The sequence below is a fragment of the Histoplasma capsulatum genome (genome assembly GCF_000150115.1).
Source record: "Histoplasma capsulatum G186AR genomic scaffold supercont2.4, whole genome shotgun sequence".
Lineage (NCBI taxonomy): Eukaryota > Fungi > Ascomycota > Eurotiomycetes > Onygenales > Ajellomycetaceae > Histoplasma > Histoplasma capsulatum.
The window spans coordinates 162,266-178,887 of record NW_025544804.1 but is presented as its reverse complement, the minus strand read 5'-3'; the positions used below and the strand labels follow the sequence as shown (position 1 = coordinate 178,887).

The following is a 16,622-nucleotide window of genomic DNA, read 5'->3' as shown; positions in this document are numbered from 1 at the left end:
CGGAGGAGAGAATCCATGGCGCTTGACCAACGAGCATTCATGCCCAACGTTGAAATTGATATATATATTAATTCAGAGTTTTGAGAAAATTTTCGAGATTCAGCAATGCTGGCAACTTTTTACAATAGCTATACAATGTGTTTTTTTTTAAAAAAAAAACAGAAGCCGGAGAGCAATGGTTCCAGATAAATAAATAATATATGTAATGGCACTAGACTTTCCCCCCCCCCCCCCTTTCGCGTTGTCGGCAACTCTCCTCCGTTCGTCGGGTCACCTAGAGCTCGAAGCGCAGTAGCGCTTCGAATTCTCAGTGCATTCCTTCACCTACTCAGCATCTTCGACCTGAAGAGCCGCCCCGTTCCTCTTATGGTCGAACTGATGCCTCCCCTTCGCATCTTTATCCAGACTCTCATCCCTCATCGCCAAACTGACCAGGAACGCAAACCCAGAAACCCCCGTAAGCACATACCAAACCGTCCTCAACGAATCCGCGTACACGTACCGATATACCTCCTGCACATTTTCTGGGAACGTCTTGATGAGGTCAAACGCGGCGTCCGCCTGGGAACCATGTATGACCATGTTCGCATTACCATTCCCAATAAGCCCACCCGTCGCCGCGGCCTGACTTGCGTACCTGTCAAACTCGTTCTGGAAAATTACAGCGCCCAGGGCGACACCGAAAGCCTGGCCGAGGCTACGCGCAAAGACCTGTACGGAAGTGGCGATGCCGACGTCCTCGCCCTTCTGCACACATTGTACGGCGACGGTCGTCGTGGGGAATAGGAGGCCGGCACCAATCGGCATTATTATACGTACGCCGTAGAGGATGCCGCCGTTTGAGTGGGGTTTGAGTAGGGCGTTGAGGCCTGTGCCGACCGTCATGATGGCCCAGCCGGTCCAGATTACCTTCTGGACTCGGAGGGTTTTTGTCATGATTATCCCCGCGGCTATGGAGAAGGGGGCGATGAAGGCGCTGCAATGTGATCCTCGCGGGTTAGTTGTTGCTTTCTTCTCGTCCTTTTTTTTCTCTCTATATTTTCCCCCCCAAATTGGAGGGAGAGGGGTTGTTCCCCTTCGCCAGGGCAGGGTTATCAAGTCACAGTAAACAACTTACGATCCCGGTAGTGTTTCCACGGCTGAGTGGAGGAGTCCGTGTTGGGTAACTCCCAGGAACTGCGAAGCGTAAGTTTTCATATCCTCTACGATCTCTAGCAAGACCCATACTTTAAAGAGAGAGCATATTATCATGAACTTACAAAGATAATAACATAGTATGAAAACGACCACACTATAAGCCCATGGAAGAATACGCTAGAATAGCCTCCCGTTGCTGCTGTGCGGTCATGGAACACCCGAAGCGGAATCATAGGCTCGCGGGGATATTTGAACTCGATATGGATGAATAAAGCCCATCCGGCCACGCCCACGATCAGGGGGACAAGTACTTTGGCAGAGCCCCAGGGATAGAGAGTGCCGCCGGTCGTCAAGCCAAGGAGAAATGAAGTCGTCGAGCCGATGAAGACGAAGATGCCAGGGAAATCGATGCGGGAAATCTTTGCCCTCAATGTGGTTTCTGCCGTCTTTAACCTGAGTGAGATGGTGAGACCGACGATGGAAATGACGCAGATGGGTACGTTTATCCAGAATGCCCATCGCCACGTTGCGCGTTCTCCGATAGCGCCGCCAATGGGGACCTATATCCAATTTTTCCACAATCGGAATTTTTAGCCAGAGACCCAAGACGTCTGTTGCATGTTGCCACAATTGTATCAAGTAAGAGCTCAACCGGAATCTTAGCTTACTCCGGCTATTGTGCCAACGGCCCAGGCTAGAGATATCAAGGACATGTACGAGCCTCGTTCTTGCAGCGTGGTCATATCGCTAATGATCACGGAGACCAGGCTAAGGTTACCACCAGCACCGAGGCCCTTAACTGCTCGCGCAGCAAGCAGCCATTGCATGTGCTTGGCTGTGGCGCAAAGGATACTTCCAAATGTAAAGATGACAAGGGCGAGGTTTAGAGCCCATTTCCGCCCGAAGATATCGCTGAAACTGCCATAGATCGGGATGGTAACCTGACGTGAATATGTTAGCGTAATTTCATAATGCTACAAGGCTTCCTCTTCAATATGAAGCTTCTAAAGGCGATGGATAGGTATCAAGGAATGTTTAAAATCAAAATATTTATATGGATTGAACATCACTAACCGTCTGTGCCAGCAAGAAGCCCGTTCCGCACCAGAAAAGCTGTATTGTGGTGCCCGGAAGGTCTTTAGCAACTGACGGTATGATCGCTGTGATGATCACGGAATCCAAGGATGTGATCACTGACACGAGGCAAAGCCAGAAAACAGAAAGATAGAACGCCGGTGATTTTTTTGATATCTCAGTTGATGTTTCTGGTTCCTTTTCCGTTTTCTCAATGTGCGCGTCAGCCATTACTGAGTTCTGGGTGGCCATGATCGCCGGGCTGGAGGCAATCTGATGTGGTTGAGTCGCCGCTTCTCACCTCACAACCTCAGGGAGTAAGGGAGCGTGGACCAAGGCCAATGGCAAAAATAAGCGAACAACAAGATTTAAAAAGAGACTTAAAACAGAGTACATAGGTGAAGGATTGGTAAAAGAGAGGGAGAGCAGCCAGAGTTATAACAGGGTGCTGAAGCTCTGTCTTCCGTTTTCCCCTTCTCTCCTCCCCAGAACAACTCGGGTTTGCCGCACGTATTCAATAGGGATAAAAAGGAGGGAAAAGAAAGACGAGCGGGACAGATTGCCTTATCGTAAAGCTTGCCTCGTCTCCTCCAGGGGTTTATTATTACGATGACTTAGTAGATCGTCCGACCGAGCAGAAACTAGCCCGGCCCTCCGTTATTCATTTTTCTAGCTGGAATCGACACGGTAGAGTGCTCATATCAGGCTGGGAGCAGCTTCTCCCTGACACATTGTTCTTTTTTGACTGGCTATCAGTACTCATGCGTAGATCAACGCAGCACAGTGCTTTGCTACAGCTCCGCTCCATCATCCTTATCATCTTCCCGTAAGCCCCGCGTGAGGTCCGAAGCACCGAAATATGTAAGAGTACAAGGGCTGGAGTGTCTAGCTGCTAAGCGTCCACAGTTATGCTTAGGCCGTCGAGGATACATGGACAAACAAGCCAGCTGGCTGTAACCGACCCGCAACGGAGCTTTCTGGATCCAAAACAGTTTACCATTGGATTCCTTCGACGTTTTGTTGTGCATGTTTCATATTTCTCCATTTTTTATGATTTGCGCCTGCTGAAATTCGGGGATGGATATCAATTAGGAATGGCCGAGCGTGGACCCGGTGTGGTTATGCTAGCGTGTTCAGGGAGCAAGAAGACGGGTCCGGCCTCCTATCCTTTGAAGGTTTGAAGCGAGATATTGAGGACCCACTAGAACGTTTGTGACAAGCACAGGAGTTTGTTGCGGATATACTAGCCAAGTTAAGGATGGCGGTGGTAGTGGCGCCGGTGGGAGTGCGTTGAATGCTAGGATAGCACAACTCCAATTATATGCATCATGTTGCTCATCAACTGGGCTAGTCAATTATGTTCTGGTTCGCGGTACTCCGTACGCTGGTGGAACCAGAAGAACTAGATCTTCAAGACACGTTTCGTGCGGTCGGTTGATGTTGACTGAAGAGGACAGCGTCCCGAGAGCGTAGCCAAGGACTGAAACATCACCCCGGCGAGGGAGGCGGTTAGAGACAAGAAGAGCCCTGTTCAGCCCTCAGCCGGAGCTGCCAGCAATATGCTAATCGCATTTAGGTTCGTCCTCCGGCAATACTGCGATTCTTGCACAAATGACACGGAAACTTCCTTGGTTGGTGCTTTGAGGATTGGATATCGTTTGTTTATTCTAAGGAAGCATTATTTATAACCTCTTCTAATACGTCAGTGCAACATGCATTTGAAATGGAGACGGCGAGTTATCAAAATAGGTAGATAAGTATGTTTCTTGCTTGATGTCACTTGGCTCCATTCCAATCGGCCAGTTTTTGTTTCCCTGCGTTGCTTATTCGACTGCACAGGCCGAATGTTCTCGAAAGAGGTTCAATGTTTCTAGCCTGGGGTTAGTTGGCTGTTGAATCTCCATGGCAGTTTTTCTCGAACAAGTCAGAGCCAGTTGCCAATCGTATGGTCCTCGTAAGCAATAAAATATGATCAAATCTCGCAGGCAAGGATGATATGCAAGTATATTTTTCCGAAGGGCGCGGTGTCCCTTGTCGCACGCTTTTTACCTCCGGGCCGGCTGAACAAGAGTGGGATTTGGGTACGGAGAGACCCTGCCTTTGGAGTTCGATTGAATCCAGTACGACTTCACTTATGGGAGTATATTGTTATCGAAGTTCGAAAATTTAGCTAGATAATTGGAAGATAATGCCGGATGATAGTTGCAATAATCATGGAGCACGGGGTGTTATGGCCGAATGCTCCAGTGAAGAGTTTCCCCGGTTCGACATCGTCCTCCCTGCTCCGCCGGAATCTACCTCATTAATCATTTCTTCCCCGCGTTTGCTACTCCGTGCGCTCCGTGACTCAGATGCAGAGGGCCTGTTTGCCATACGCTCGAGAGAGGATACTGTGAGGACACTGTGAGACGTGACTTGCCTTGGTGTCATTTTTGTTCTATTTAATTCAGTTCTCTTTACTTTCTTGAATGTTTCCCCTTTCCCTTGGTCTCGTAAACAGTTATATGGCGCTTGCTTAGAGCCTGGCTGACGTCCCGGGCAGTTGGCCCTTTATACCTGATGCAGATGTCTCCGCCACCAGACAATGGATGGCCCGAAAGACATTCACCGCCCCACCTGGTGCTGTAGGACTCCGCTACCAATTCGTCATTCTGCTTGCTGACGATCCTACTGGACGTATTATTGGCACTGTGGGTATAAATGAGCTGGTCCCTGTGCCGACTCTGGGGTATCTCATTCACCCAGATGAGTGGGGTAAAGGATACGCGACAGAGGCGACCAGTTCCATGATAAAAGCATGGTGGAGCTTGCCGAGGAGAGGGAAATGGGGGAAACGAGACAAATTATATGCGATATGCAATGAGGAAAATCTGGGGAGCTTTAAGGTATTGTTGAAATGTGGGTTTCACGTTGCTGGGGAGCAGACAATGGAGGATGGTGCGGTCTTGAGGAATTTCGAATTAGAAAGACCGGATTGGAGTTTGTGACACCATTTTTTTGTTCTACTTTCTGCTTGCGTTGTCTGTTTGTTGCTCCTTTTATTTGTTGTTTACGCATCGATGTTGCGCCTTTGTGGTGCAGTTATTACGTATTTAACAGAACAGGCTGACCTCTAGAAATGCTCGGTCGGTGCTTCGCTATGAGTTTGAAACTTTTTTCCATTTGGGTCAGTCTGGAAGTTCACTGGGCCAATTCCATTTCGCAAAGGATTTAAAACTTATGGGGATGGAGATGCCAGGGTAAGGGAATAACTATTTGACAATAGATAAGTTTCTCAGGCATATATCAGATAGTAAAACTTGGCGATTGAGCATTTGTACTCATTGGACTGGACCACCTGTTGTCCATACATCTAAACAGCACGCTCCTGTCCTGTTTTTAGATCGTCATAACTCGCATTCAAGCCGTAGGAACCAGTGATCAGCTTCTAGCAACGAGGATAAGTACCTGTTCCCTATAGGTTTTGTTAACCTCGAGTAGCCGATAATTAACATGAACCATGCACGGGATTGCTGCTACCGTACGGTAGCGATTTTGAGGGCAAATTCGGCTGCTGGTCCGGGAAAGAACTTTGAGGATTCTCGGTAGGAGGAGAGAACGGTCAGATCTCCTTACTCTGCTAAAGTGGCTATGACATCAGCGTTCAAGTTGGTTGCCCCTTCAAGAGTGTCTAGTTGGTGGTAACAACAATAACGCCGCGATTGAGCCCGTCGCAAACTGGAGCTGTCAGGCTCCCAACTCTGGCGTTATCCCGGCAATCAGGAAAGCGCGCGAGAAGATGAGTTTTGTTTGTGAGGTTGAGATCGGTCAGGCTGACTGATGGAATCCCACGTGATTTCCCTCTTTCACAGCCAATGAGAACGGCGGAAACCGACAGGGGTCTCCGGCTCGGCATCGCCTGGTCGCCTCGATTTGGACTAGCGCAGAGCCATGCAATGCCAGCCCTCTGAATCATGTGACCGTACGATTATGTGATCCGCCTCGATGGACGCCTCAAGTTAGTTAGTTACAAGCTGCAACTAACTATAGGACAGAATAACTTTTTATTTACAAATCAGCCCAGTCTGGATCTTTCTCCTGGTTTCGCCGACGGTCGTTTTACCCTGTTCTCTGTTGTCGGGCTGTGTGCTGTGCTGAACGTAATATCTGGCTTTCTCTTCGATGACACAGACCCAGGGCTACCACTATTAGCGTCATTGCAGACCTGAATATAAATACTAGCACTCCGTACGATATACTCCACTTTTCTGCCTATCCACCTCTCCGTGGGTTTGGTCATGGTTCGGTCACCATAGGACTTTCCACTTCCAAACCATTTCCAAATTTCAAGGGCGCGCTCGCGCGCCCCAAAGATACCAATATTATCGACTATCTGGCGGCATGGCGGGAATGGAGGAGTTGGAGATTCATAGCAAAGTACCCACCATACCCTTCGCCGGCGAGCCCTACCCCTAATAGCCCTCCTCCTGCTCAAAGGCAATTTGCCGCTAACAGATGGGTTTCCAATACAGTCTTATCTCGTACGTTGGATCAACGTCAAATCTGAACATACCATATCCTGGAGCATTCAACCCCATAAGAAGTCGCTGAATTTCGGTATCTTCAAACATCCCGGCCAGTCCGGAAATGTCGCAAGCAGCCTGAACAGCTCTGGATCCTCCGACCCTATTACCAACGAATTTACTGAACCGAATAAGGAAAACAGCAAAACTGCCAGTTCTTCGTCTGTCGTCACAGAGAAACTTAGAAGTTTGGGTCTGAAGCAAATCCAGTGGATCGGCAAGTGCGAAGCGGACAAAATCTCTCAGGGAACCTATGACGTTAGCCAAAATGAAGGCGGCAACTATGCGCTCGTATTTGACAATACCTTCTCAAAGCAAATCTCCAAAACCGCAACTTTTGTCCTTCTGACCTACCCGTCCAATGCTCCTCCACATTCCGGCCATCAGATTCACCATTCGCAAGCTGCAGGGACAGTCATTGGGAATCTCCAGCCGCGCCCGAGTCCAGCGTTAAATCCGACGGCATCAGACTCGACAGAGTCGTTACGACATGGTCGTGCTTGGGCCAGCAGCAAAATACCTCCTCACAGCGCAGAATCTTCGAAAAGCTTTCCATTAACTGTACACACTGGGATTCTCCAGAAGAGAAGAAGGAAGCGTCATCAGGGATATGCACGCCGCTTCTTCTCCCTCGACTTTACCTCTTCAACATTATCGTACTATCACGATCGTAATTCGTCAGCCCTCCGCGGCGCCATACCTTTGAACCTAGCAGCGATTGCGGCCAATCAAAAGACCAGAGAAATATCGATTGATTCTGGAGTGGAGATCTGGCACCTCCGCGCCTCTACTGACGCTGACTTCCTAGCGTGGAAACATGCATTGGAGAAAGCTTCGCAAAGTCAAGATGGAGTGCCACCGGAATCAAGACCAAAACCTCGTCCTGAGTTGGCAGCGTCTTCCAGCACGGTTGTGAATGATGTCCGACAATGGGCTGAGGTGGAAGCTCTAGTTGAGAAAGTATCGAATACAAGAGATATGGTGCGTCGTTTGGCGAAGGATACAGATCCTAAATATCTGGGAACCCCTATTGGGCGACGAGAACGGTCACAAAGCCCATCTACTACTACACTCCCCCAATCCCTGACTGGGAGTAGTCTGGATGAAGTGGTAGAAAATAGAGAGAAGCGGTCTTTCTGGAAACTGAAGCCTCGAGATATCAGCAATACTCCCAATCCAGCTGGTAAACGTAATATTCCTTCACAAACGGCAATCCCGCCGTCCAATGCGAATGGTCCTTCGAACGCTAAATCTCATGGTGAAATGACGAACGCTCTCGAACTGAGCGTACATGATGATTTGATGATAATACTCCGCGAACTTAACTTTGTTGTGTCAGAATTTTCTACCCTCATGCTGGATAAAAAACAGAAAATTCCAACCAAAATCTCTCATGTCAAACCCCGCGCAAGTTTCGATTCTGAGGCATCACAGGAATTTTTCGATGCGACAGATGGAAATGCCTCTCCACTGCTTACCATCCAACGAGACAGTGACGATGAGTATGAAAGGAGTGAATCTCCCGTGACTGCTGATGGAGACGAAGAGTCACTCTCTGGTAGCGAGGTGGACGAAGCTGACACCTTTATGAGCAAACCGTTCAGACTGGATAATTCTTCATCTCTATTCCCAGCCAAACCTAGATCACTGGGCCCACTGCCCCTTAATCATAAAGTCATACGGAGAACCAAAATACCGCCTCCGACCATGCCACCACCTAGCTTGATAAGCTTTCTTCGCAAGAACGTGGGCAAAGATTTGTCGACTATTTCCATGCCGGTATCTGCCAACGAACCATTATCCCTCCTTCAGCGTGCAGCCGAACAATTGGAATATTCCCAGCTCCTCGACAATGCTGCGAGCGCCACGGATGGCCTGGAACGTCTGATTTACGTCACGGCATTTGCCCTCTCGCCGCTTTCCAATGGACGGGTCAAGGAACGTGCTATCCGCAAGCCTTTCAATCCCATGCTAGGCGAAACCTTTGAACTCATCCGCGAGGACCGTGGCTTCCGTTTCATTGCCGAAAAAGTCTCCCACCGGCCCGTTCAACTAGCTTACCAAGCAGACTCCAAAGATTGGAGCTTTTCCCAATCGCCCAAACCCACGCAGAAATTTTGGGGCAAGTCGGCTGAGATAATCACAGACGGAAAGGCCCGCCTCACCCTACACTCGAACGGTGAACATTTCAGCTGGTCCCCTGCGACATGCTTCCTTCGTAACATCATCGCAGGTGAAAAATATGTTGAACCCGTCGGCCAAATGTGCGTTCTGAATGAAACCACTGGCCAAAAGACAATCGCCACCTTCAAAGCTGGCGGCATGTTCTCAGGCCGCAGCGAAGAAGTTTCCGTTAAAGCCTTTGATACCCACGGCGAAGAACTGCCCCTGGGCCTCCAAGGGGCCTGGACTACCTCCCTCCAGCTGACTGAACACGGTATGGAGACCAACAAGACCATCTGGGCAGCCGGGTCGCTTGTCGATAAACCCACGAAGAATTATGGATACACAACCTTCGCTGCATCGCTGAATGAAATCACTGATATTGAGAAAGGGAAGGTCCCCGTTACGGATAGTCGGTTACGGCCGGACCAGCTCGCGCTGGAGGAGGGCAGTGTAGACCGCGCGGAACAGCTCAAAGCGGAGTTGGAGGAAAGGCAGCGAGAAAGGCGGAGGGAGATGGAGGAAAGAGGGGAACAATGGAGACCTAGGTGGTTCGTGAAGGTTGTGGGGGAGGGTGGTGTGTCTTCTGCTGAAGATGAGACAGTCTGGAAGATAAGGACGGGGAAGGATGGGTATTGGGAAGAGAGGGCAAGGGGGGAGTGGACGGGAATTGTTCCAGTGTTCAAGTTGTAGAACGCCATGTCATTTTATCGGAATAGATGTCTACAGATTGAGCTGTCCAAGTAGCTAGCTTGTTGTCCGGTGATCCAGCCGTAGATTTTTCTTTCTTTTTTTTGATATACCATTGTGTACGTGTCTTAGTTGATATCCATCTGTTGTTTTTTTCTTTTTTACATGGATAATGTGATTTCTATAAACTACTAAGGGAAAAAATGAAAATTAACGCCCGAAGGATAGATAAATGGGCTCATGCTCTCATTTGGATATGTATATGCTTGACTTCGCTTTGATTGGATCTGTATGTCAGATGAAGTGCAAACTATCATCGTCCCAATGCAGCATTCACAACTCTCCTCGCATTCTCACCACCTAGGTAATCCCTTCCCTCCCTCCTTTCTCTATCTTCCTCCTCGTCACCTATCTCCAATTCAATGTCCAAACTCGCAGAATATGCTTTCATAACCGTATCCTCATCAACCTTAACTCCCCCTTCTACAAGCACCCGAATGCACCCGCAAAGCCTTGCAATCTCCCTCCTCGTTGCAGGCCCGATTTCATCGTTCTGGCTCGAGTAAATGGCACTACTGACCATCTCCTCCATGCGCGTAATAGACACATCTCCAGCAGCAGTACCACCTAGATCCCCATCTCCAACATGTTTCGCAATCCATATATATCCATTAACACCCAATATAACATCAATCTCCCCCGCGCCATGCGACGCAGTGAACGTCCACACTTGCCTCCGGGACCTGACAACCCCACTCCCCCTAACAACTCCACCAGCCACACTAATCCCACCCACTGCCAAAAACACACCGTTGCGCAATTTGCCATACTTCAACGAGCGTGTATGCAACGACGCAGCCCCATCCTGATGCACGGCCTGCACCTCCGCAACAAGCAGATCGCCCTCGTTGAAAAAGGAGCGGATCTGCAGCTCATCGGCCGTCGTGCGCTTGCGCAATATGCCGCCGGGGAGGTTTATGGCGGATAGCGGGAGCTGGGCGAGCAAGGGGGCCGCGACGTCTACTTTCCACCGTCGCGATTGCACTTCGACGATGCGGCCGACGACTAGGTCGCCGATTTCGGGTGTGTAGCGGGCTCGGAGCGGTTGGACGGAGAGCAGCTTGTTGGTTTTTTGAACGGTGCCGGCGACGGTGGCTATGATTGTATTCGGGGTTGTAGCGGGGTTGTTGGGGGTGGTGTGGTGGGGGTGGTGAGCGGCTCGGGTGAAGGTGCCGTGACCTCTGGATTTGGATGGGTATGTCGTCAGTTCAACGTCTTGTGTTTCCAAATAGGCATTATATAAAATAGATCCTAGTGATGAAAGGTAGAAAATGGGGCGTACCGCATCCATTGCGGATCGTCCGTTACAACTTCTCCTGGAGTTACTATTCCGCCCTTGGAGAGGCGGAGACGCTTTGCAGGTCGCGAATGGCCTCCAGACATATCAATGTCGCCTTCAGAATCTCTTGACTCATCGTCTGAGGAGCTGAATGCTTCCTCCTCCATGGACGGCGGCAGGATGCTAATTGCCATTTTCCGTCCTCCTTCTCCTTGCTTGATCTATCCGTCTTGCCCGGTTGAGGGGGAAATATTTTTTTATCCAATAAGTCGTTTCCAGCACCAATGAGCTAGCTCGAGTAGTAATGGATCCTTAGCCTCACGTAGGGATCCTAATCAAAGTTGGGATATTTTCGTGGGTGGATAGAGTACTTGCGGAGGTCTTTTTTTTGCGGCAAAAGCTTCAACTATCAAATCATGTGATTGAAGGCTTACTTCCATTGCCCCCTATTCCATCGTAGCTATGTAAGTTTAAAAGAGAGAAATCATATCTCAGACGTCCGAATGATATACATTTATTAACTAAAATGTTTTTATATAGTAAGGCGAAGCATTAATTTCTGAAGTCTTAAGTTCGCGTGGCAGCGACCCATAAACTGATGGCTAGAAGTCTCTGGACCCAGAAGACGTATATAGATAGTTAGTTCATTATCAAGTACAAGACTAAGTCTCTGTTCATCCTATTTGTTTTTAGCCTTCCTGGTTAGGGAGAAGGGCCGGAGTTCATGAACATATTTATTTCCGCACGTACGGTTTAAATTGTCTAATTTATGGAAGCTACTAAGGCAATTTCGATAAACGGATGAAAGAGGCTTATCTCCATCGTTTGAAGTATCCGGATAATTGATAGAAATGGGCGCCGGAAATACATCTCTATGGGCGTAGCTAGGGATGAGAAGGGAGAAAGCGACGAAGTGGGGGAGTACAAGCAAAACTAGAGAAAAATATCAAGACTAAAGATAAAAAGGAAAATGATATGCCGCACATAGCTTACTTATTTCATTTCCACCATGATAATATATAAATAATAGATAAGAATGATAACAAGCAAATGAACATAGCGAAGGGGGGGAAGGATGGAGAAAAGCAGGATAGGGAAAGATCAAAAACAAGCAAAAATGAAAAAAATGAAAATGAAAAAGAACCAAACAAATATCTTTTGCTTGCTTTTTGCTTTGCGTCCTAAGTTTGAAAGTTTAAAACTAAAAAATTTTGACGCTGGTGAAATGAGGAAGAAAGAAACATGAGGATAAGAAAAGTCAGGAAATCACATACAAGGCATTGTAGAAATGAATAGCGAATTAGAAACGAAGCACACTTGTCACGCATATCGAAAAGTGAAAATAGTGGCAGAGTAAAACGACAAACTGAATAAATAAACATGACACAACCTAAATGAAAAACAGGGCGCAACGAGAGAGGAAATTGCATTGAGTAGAGGAGAACAAAACATCAAGGCAAATGGGCTTTTGGACGGACGGGGATATCAAGCGGGATTTTGGCATCTTAGATAAATGGGAGAGCGGTTTCACAAGCCGGGAGAAAGCGGGAATGGATGTATCAAGTACCAGTCGAGTTTTGAATATACATAATATGGCAAATCGTGGAGAGGCAGGGAACCATCCGCGTCTGTGGAGATATGTAAGGGTGCTATGATAGTTGCTAGGTCATCGAATAACGGAGTAGGTGAATAAGAATAGTGGACAAAGCAAAAAAGAAAGAACATAATAGAATCGACAGAAGATTAACTCAGTAGGCGGCTTTTTTTCTTTTTTCTTTTCCTTCGTTCGGGATGCTTTGGAAAACATTTACTCGATCGGGGGGGCAGTCGGTCGGGGAGGGAGCGAGAATGATGAGGAAAGCAGGGCGCCTGAAAGAAGGATTAACTAGGGAAGAAAAGATGGAAGAAACACAGCTAAATCCAGCATATGAAGACGAAGCTTGAGACGAAGCAAGTCCAAAAGCTGGCTAAGAAGGGCAAAATGGGGTCGCGCAACTAAAGCTATGCTATACCGTAAAAATAAGTCGAAAATATATAATTCCCAGGGCCATGGCTTAAGAAGGGGATAAAAATGGAAGAATAATAAAACAAAAGGTTTGACCGAGTTTGAAAGACAATGAAAAAAAAAATAAAATAAAATAAAACGGAAGGGAAGAAGCAAGCCGCTAAGAATGCATGAGGAACGTAATCTAAACCGCAGACACAAATAAGGAGCTCGCATTGGAAATCAACCAACCAGCGAAGAGAAAGCAACTGGACACCAGCAGCAAACTAAAATTTTAGAAGGGGCGCCAAAAATGTGCGAAAAGATATAGTTGATGATAAATGGATTCCCGAAAATGGCCAAATGATAAATAGAAACCGGGGAAGCAAGAAGTGGAAGGAGGAGTGGGCGTGAAGAAAATAAAAGCGGAGCATAAAGACAAGAAAGGAGGAAAGAAAACGGAAAAAAAGGACATGACGTATAATATTCATGGCAGAACCAAGGGATTTTCATGCATAGTATACCGTTCCATTTTGAGGTTGAGGATAATAGTAGGTTGTTCCCGGTGGTGTTATCATACCGCCCATACCAACAACACCTCCCTGCGGCGCTCTCTGAGATGCCGCAGGATATGGTGCGTTCGGCTGCTGTGGGTATGTGGGACCCGCCAACTGTGAAGTATCGTAGTAATATACCGTGCCGTTTGACTCATGCGCAACTGTGCCGGATCGAGTTTGCACTTGGTCGCTAGCTGGAGGTTGGTGAGGGGGCATGGAATAAGGCATTTGTTGTCCTTGGGTGGCATAGACTGGTGGGTGGCTAGGCTGAGCGGATGCGTTGTAGGTTGGATACTCCGGGTTTGTTGCGGGATAGAATACAGGCGCAGGTTGATAACCTGGTTCCGTATAATATGGTTGGGGTTGTTGGTAAGGATATGGCTGGAAAGGTTGAGCGTGGATGGCACGCTCGGGGATCTGGGATAAAGGGGTTGCAGAGGCCTGGGAAACATGTGAGGTATGACGTGCATGGAGAGCATACATGGTGGAATCAGGCATGAAACCTCCGTTGACGGGTTGTGGAACTTGATGATGGAATGGTTGTTCCTGTTGCGTTTGAGGGGGATTAAATTGGTATGTAACCGGGGATTCGATATCCGCAACAGAAACCGTTTTCTGTGGTCGTGGCTGATGCATCGGGATGTTGGGTGTCGGCTGGTTTTCACGGTATTCAGGAGGTGGAGGCATCGTGTATGGAGGGGGATGAGCGGCATGCATTTGCGGGCCAAGTCCATAAGGTTGAACAAAACCGGGTCCAACGGGAGGTCTAATTGAAGGTGGTAGTCGTACTACCGGTTTCGCACCTTCACCAGGCATAGTGCCAACACGGGAAACCACAGAACCCGCAGGCGAATGGACTATATCAGGCACCCTACCAACTGATGATTTGCGGCTCATGGCTACACTTGGTGTATATATGCTCCCTCCGTAAAGACTCGTTCTCCTGCCACCACCGCCGTAGAAGCCACCACGGCCTCGTTGACGGTATTGCTGATTTGGTCTTAGCGCCCTCGGTATAAAGATAAATGACCGCTCTGTGGCGGGGAAAATGTATCGGGGCGGCTGCCCTGGTAAAGATATTCTAACAGGTTTATCACGACGAAGAGGCGGCCGATGTTGGGGAAGGCGGGTGTGTTGTTTCTTAGGTACGGCGGAGTAAGGGATAGGCGCCTTCATACCGGGGAGAAAAACGATGACAGGGACATTGCCTACCAGGACAGAGCTGGAGAAGGATCGGTTTGGAGGAGATGATCGGGGAGCAGTGGGGACAGGTCTCTGGGGATTAGAGAGGGAAGTGGTATTGGATATGGTGGCCGAAGTGGATGGTACTGGGCGAGTATCTTGAACAATAGAATCGTGTAGATCGTGCGCCCACTGTCCAACAGTTACGTCCGGTTTCGGAGCAGGGCGTCTGAACGACCAGGGGTTAGAATCAGTCACCGATTCCAATATAAATGCAAGCAACGGCAAAGAGCAAAAATACTAAATATTAGGAACAAGTGCTATACTAACCTTGCAGCGTTGCTATCGACAATGAGACCATAAGGGCGAGTCTTCAGTTTGCTATTGCCGTTCGTATTATGTGGTGAACGATAGCCATTTGGCGGGGAATCAGCATTCCGCTTGTCATGAAGGAAGAAACCACCCCGAGTAGGTACGAAGGCTGGATTAGAATCCCTTTCCTTGATGTATTTCTCAAGTTCACGCCGCTTTCTCTCCGCAAATGTCTCTCCCCTATGCCCCTTGTTGTTTGCGGATTTCGGGGTGGCGATAGAACTATCCAGCCCTTCCTTCATGTCATCAAAATGGATTTCCTCGACGCCTCCCTCGCCATCGGACAACCTCAGCCCGTTCAGCATAACCTCAGTATCCGACACTGTTGCTCCGAAGAGTCGTCGGACAGCCGGCGCGGATTTGCCTCCCTGTTGAGCATCATCACTCCCGAGACGATCAGTAACCTGCGGCCGTCCGTTTGTTGCCGGTAGTTCCTCCGTCCCAGATGCTGTGTCTTTTTCACTAAAATCGCTCCCTTCTTCATCGGCATCATCATCCTCGTGTGGTGAAATAGTACCCTCACTCAGAGAGTCGTCCTCGAAGTCCCCGTTCATGGAGCCGTTTTCATCGCCTTCGTCCTCTGTCCTCCTCCGGCTAACAATACGACTTCGGGGATGGGGAGCCATCTGGAGAGACAGTCAAAGGTCACCAAAACAAATCCTTGTGCTTCCCCCGGCGGAAAAGATATCTCAGACACTGACTATGTTGGAGGGAGATATGTGTGGATTTGAGAGGCGAGAGGAGTTCAGAGGTGGTAGTTGATGAAGGTGAGAGGCGCTGAATGTCTGCTGATGGGCCGAGATATGCAAAAAGCAGAGGCAACCAGTGAGACTGCAAAGACGTAAAGTTTAACTGTTGCGGAGGTGGTTGTTGTTGTCGTCGTTGTCGTCGTCAGGGTCTCTTCTTCTTCTCCTCCTCCTCCTCCTGTTCTTATATTCTTATTCTTCGTCGTCGTCGTCTTCTCTTCTTCTCTTTCTTCTCTCACGCTCTCGTTGTCGTCGTCGTCGTCATTTATTGCGCTCCTTGGTCTTGCTCAGGTTGATCTCAAAAACATCACGGGCTTGGCGATGGAGGTGACTAGTCCTAATGGAGCTAGCGTGGGTGTTTACCTAACCCTGGCTGAACCATCGCAAGAAGAAAATGTGGCAAAGGCAAATAAAAATAGAGGGAAACAAGGACAGCAACGAACTTAAAAAGGATAGATAGCTACTAGTGCTAGTACTATGCTGCTGAAAGGGCTTTGTATGGTTTTCAAGGAGACGAATTTTGCCTATTTCCAGCACATGTCCTGTTCCTTGTTGAGCCCTTTCTTCTCTCCGGCTTCTGTGGTGCAAATCCATTGTTGCAAATGTTTAGGAACATGGTTCGCATCAATTGCTGCATCATGCACATGTTCTCCTAGGGAAAAAGCCAGCAGCCGAAAATGTCAAGCGCGGGTATGGCGCATGCTTGTATTTTTCGCGTGTGTCGATCTGACGACTGATTATCTAACTAAAAATGTCATCTACTCCGGGAGGATCGGTATCCTGCTACAAAGAAATACTAGTATATACACGCAGCAA

The 16,622-nt window shown here is 48.4% G+C and overlaps 5 protein-coding genes across 5 annotated transcripts; 2 read left to right on the top strand and 3 right to left on the bottom strand.

Annotated features, from left to right (window-relative positions):
• Positions 1-324: 324 nt before the first annotated feature.
• HCBG_03156 (uncharacterized protein) lies at positions 325-2,463 on the bottom strand (the record flags this gene model as incomplete). The annotated part of the gene is made up of 5 exons (XM_045430205.1): positions 325-976; positions 1,118-1,176; positions 1,260-1,697; positions 1,806-2,078; positions 2,212-2,463. 5 exons carry the CDS (start codon positions 2,461-2,463, stop codon positions 325-327), a joined length of 1,674 nt encoding a protein of 557 aa, XP_045288348.1.
• Positions 2,464-4,399: 1,936 nt separating this feature from the next.
• HCBG_03155 (uncharacterized protein) lies at positions 4,400-5,198 on the top strand (the record flags this gene model as incomplete). Its single annotated transcript, XM_045430204.1, has 2 exons — positions 4,400-4,614; positions 4,754-5,198. 2 exons carry the CDS (start codon positions 4,400-4,402, stop codon positions 5,196-5,198), a joined length of 660 nt encoding a protein of 219 aa, XP_045288347.1.
• Positions 5,199-6,591: 1,393 nt separating this feature from the next.
• Positions 6,592-9,783, top strand: HCBG_03154 (oxysterol-binding protein; the record flags this gene model as incomplete). Its single annotated transcript, XM_045430203.1, has 2 exons — positions 6,592-6,627; positions 6,723-9,783. The coding sequence occupies 2 exons, from the start codon at positions 6,592-6,594 to the stop codon at positions 9,627-9,629; spliced, it is 2,943 nt and encodes a 980-aa protein (XP_045288346.1).
• Positions 9,784-9,888: 105 nt separating this feature from the next.
• Positions 9,889-11,273, bottom strand: HCBG_03153 (exosome complex exonuclease RRP4; the record flags this gene model as incomplete). The annotated part of the gene is made up of 2 exons (XM_045430202.1): positions 9,889-10,867; positions 10,969-11,273. 2 exons carry the CDS (start codon positions 11,157-11,159, stop codon positions 9,940-9,942), a joined length of 1,119 nt encoding a protein of 372 aa, XP_045288345.1.
• A 2,185-nt stretch (positions 11,274-13,458) lies between these two features.
• On the bottom strand, positions 13,459-15,960 carry HCBG_03152 (uncharacterized protein; the record flags this gene model as incomplete). The annotated part of the gene is made up of 2 exons (XM_045430201.1): positions 13,459-14,917; positions 15,019-15,960. The coding sequence occupies 2 exons, from the start codon at positions 15,684-15,686 to the stop codon at positions 13,459-13,461; spliced, it is 2,127 nt and encodes a 708-aa protein (XP_045288344.1).
• Between the last annotated feature and the right edge of the window lie 662 nt (positions 15,961-16,622).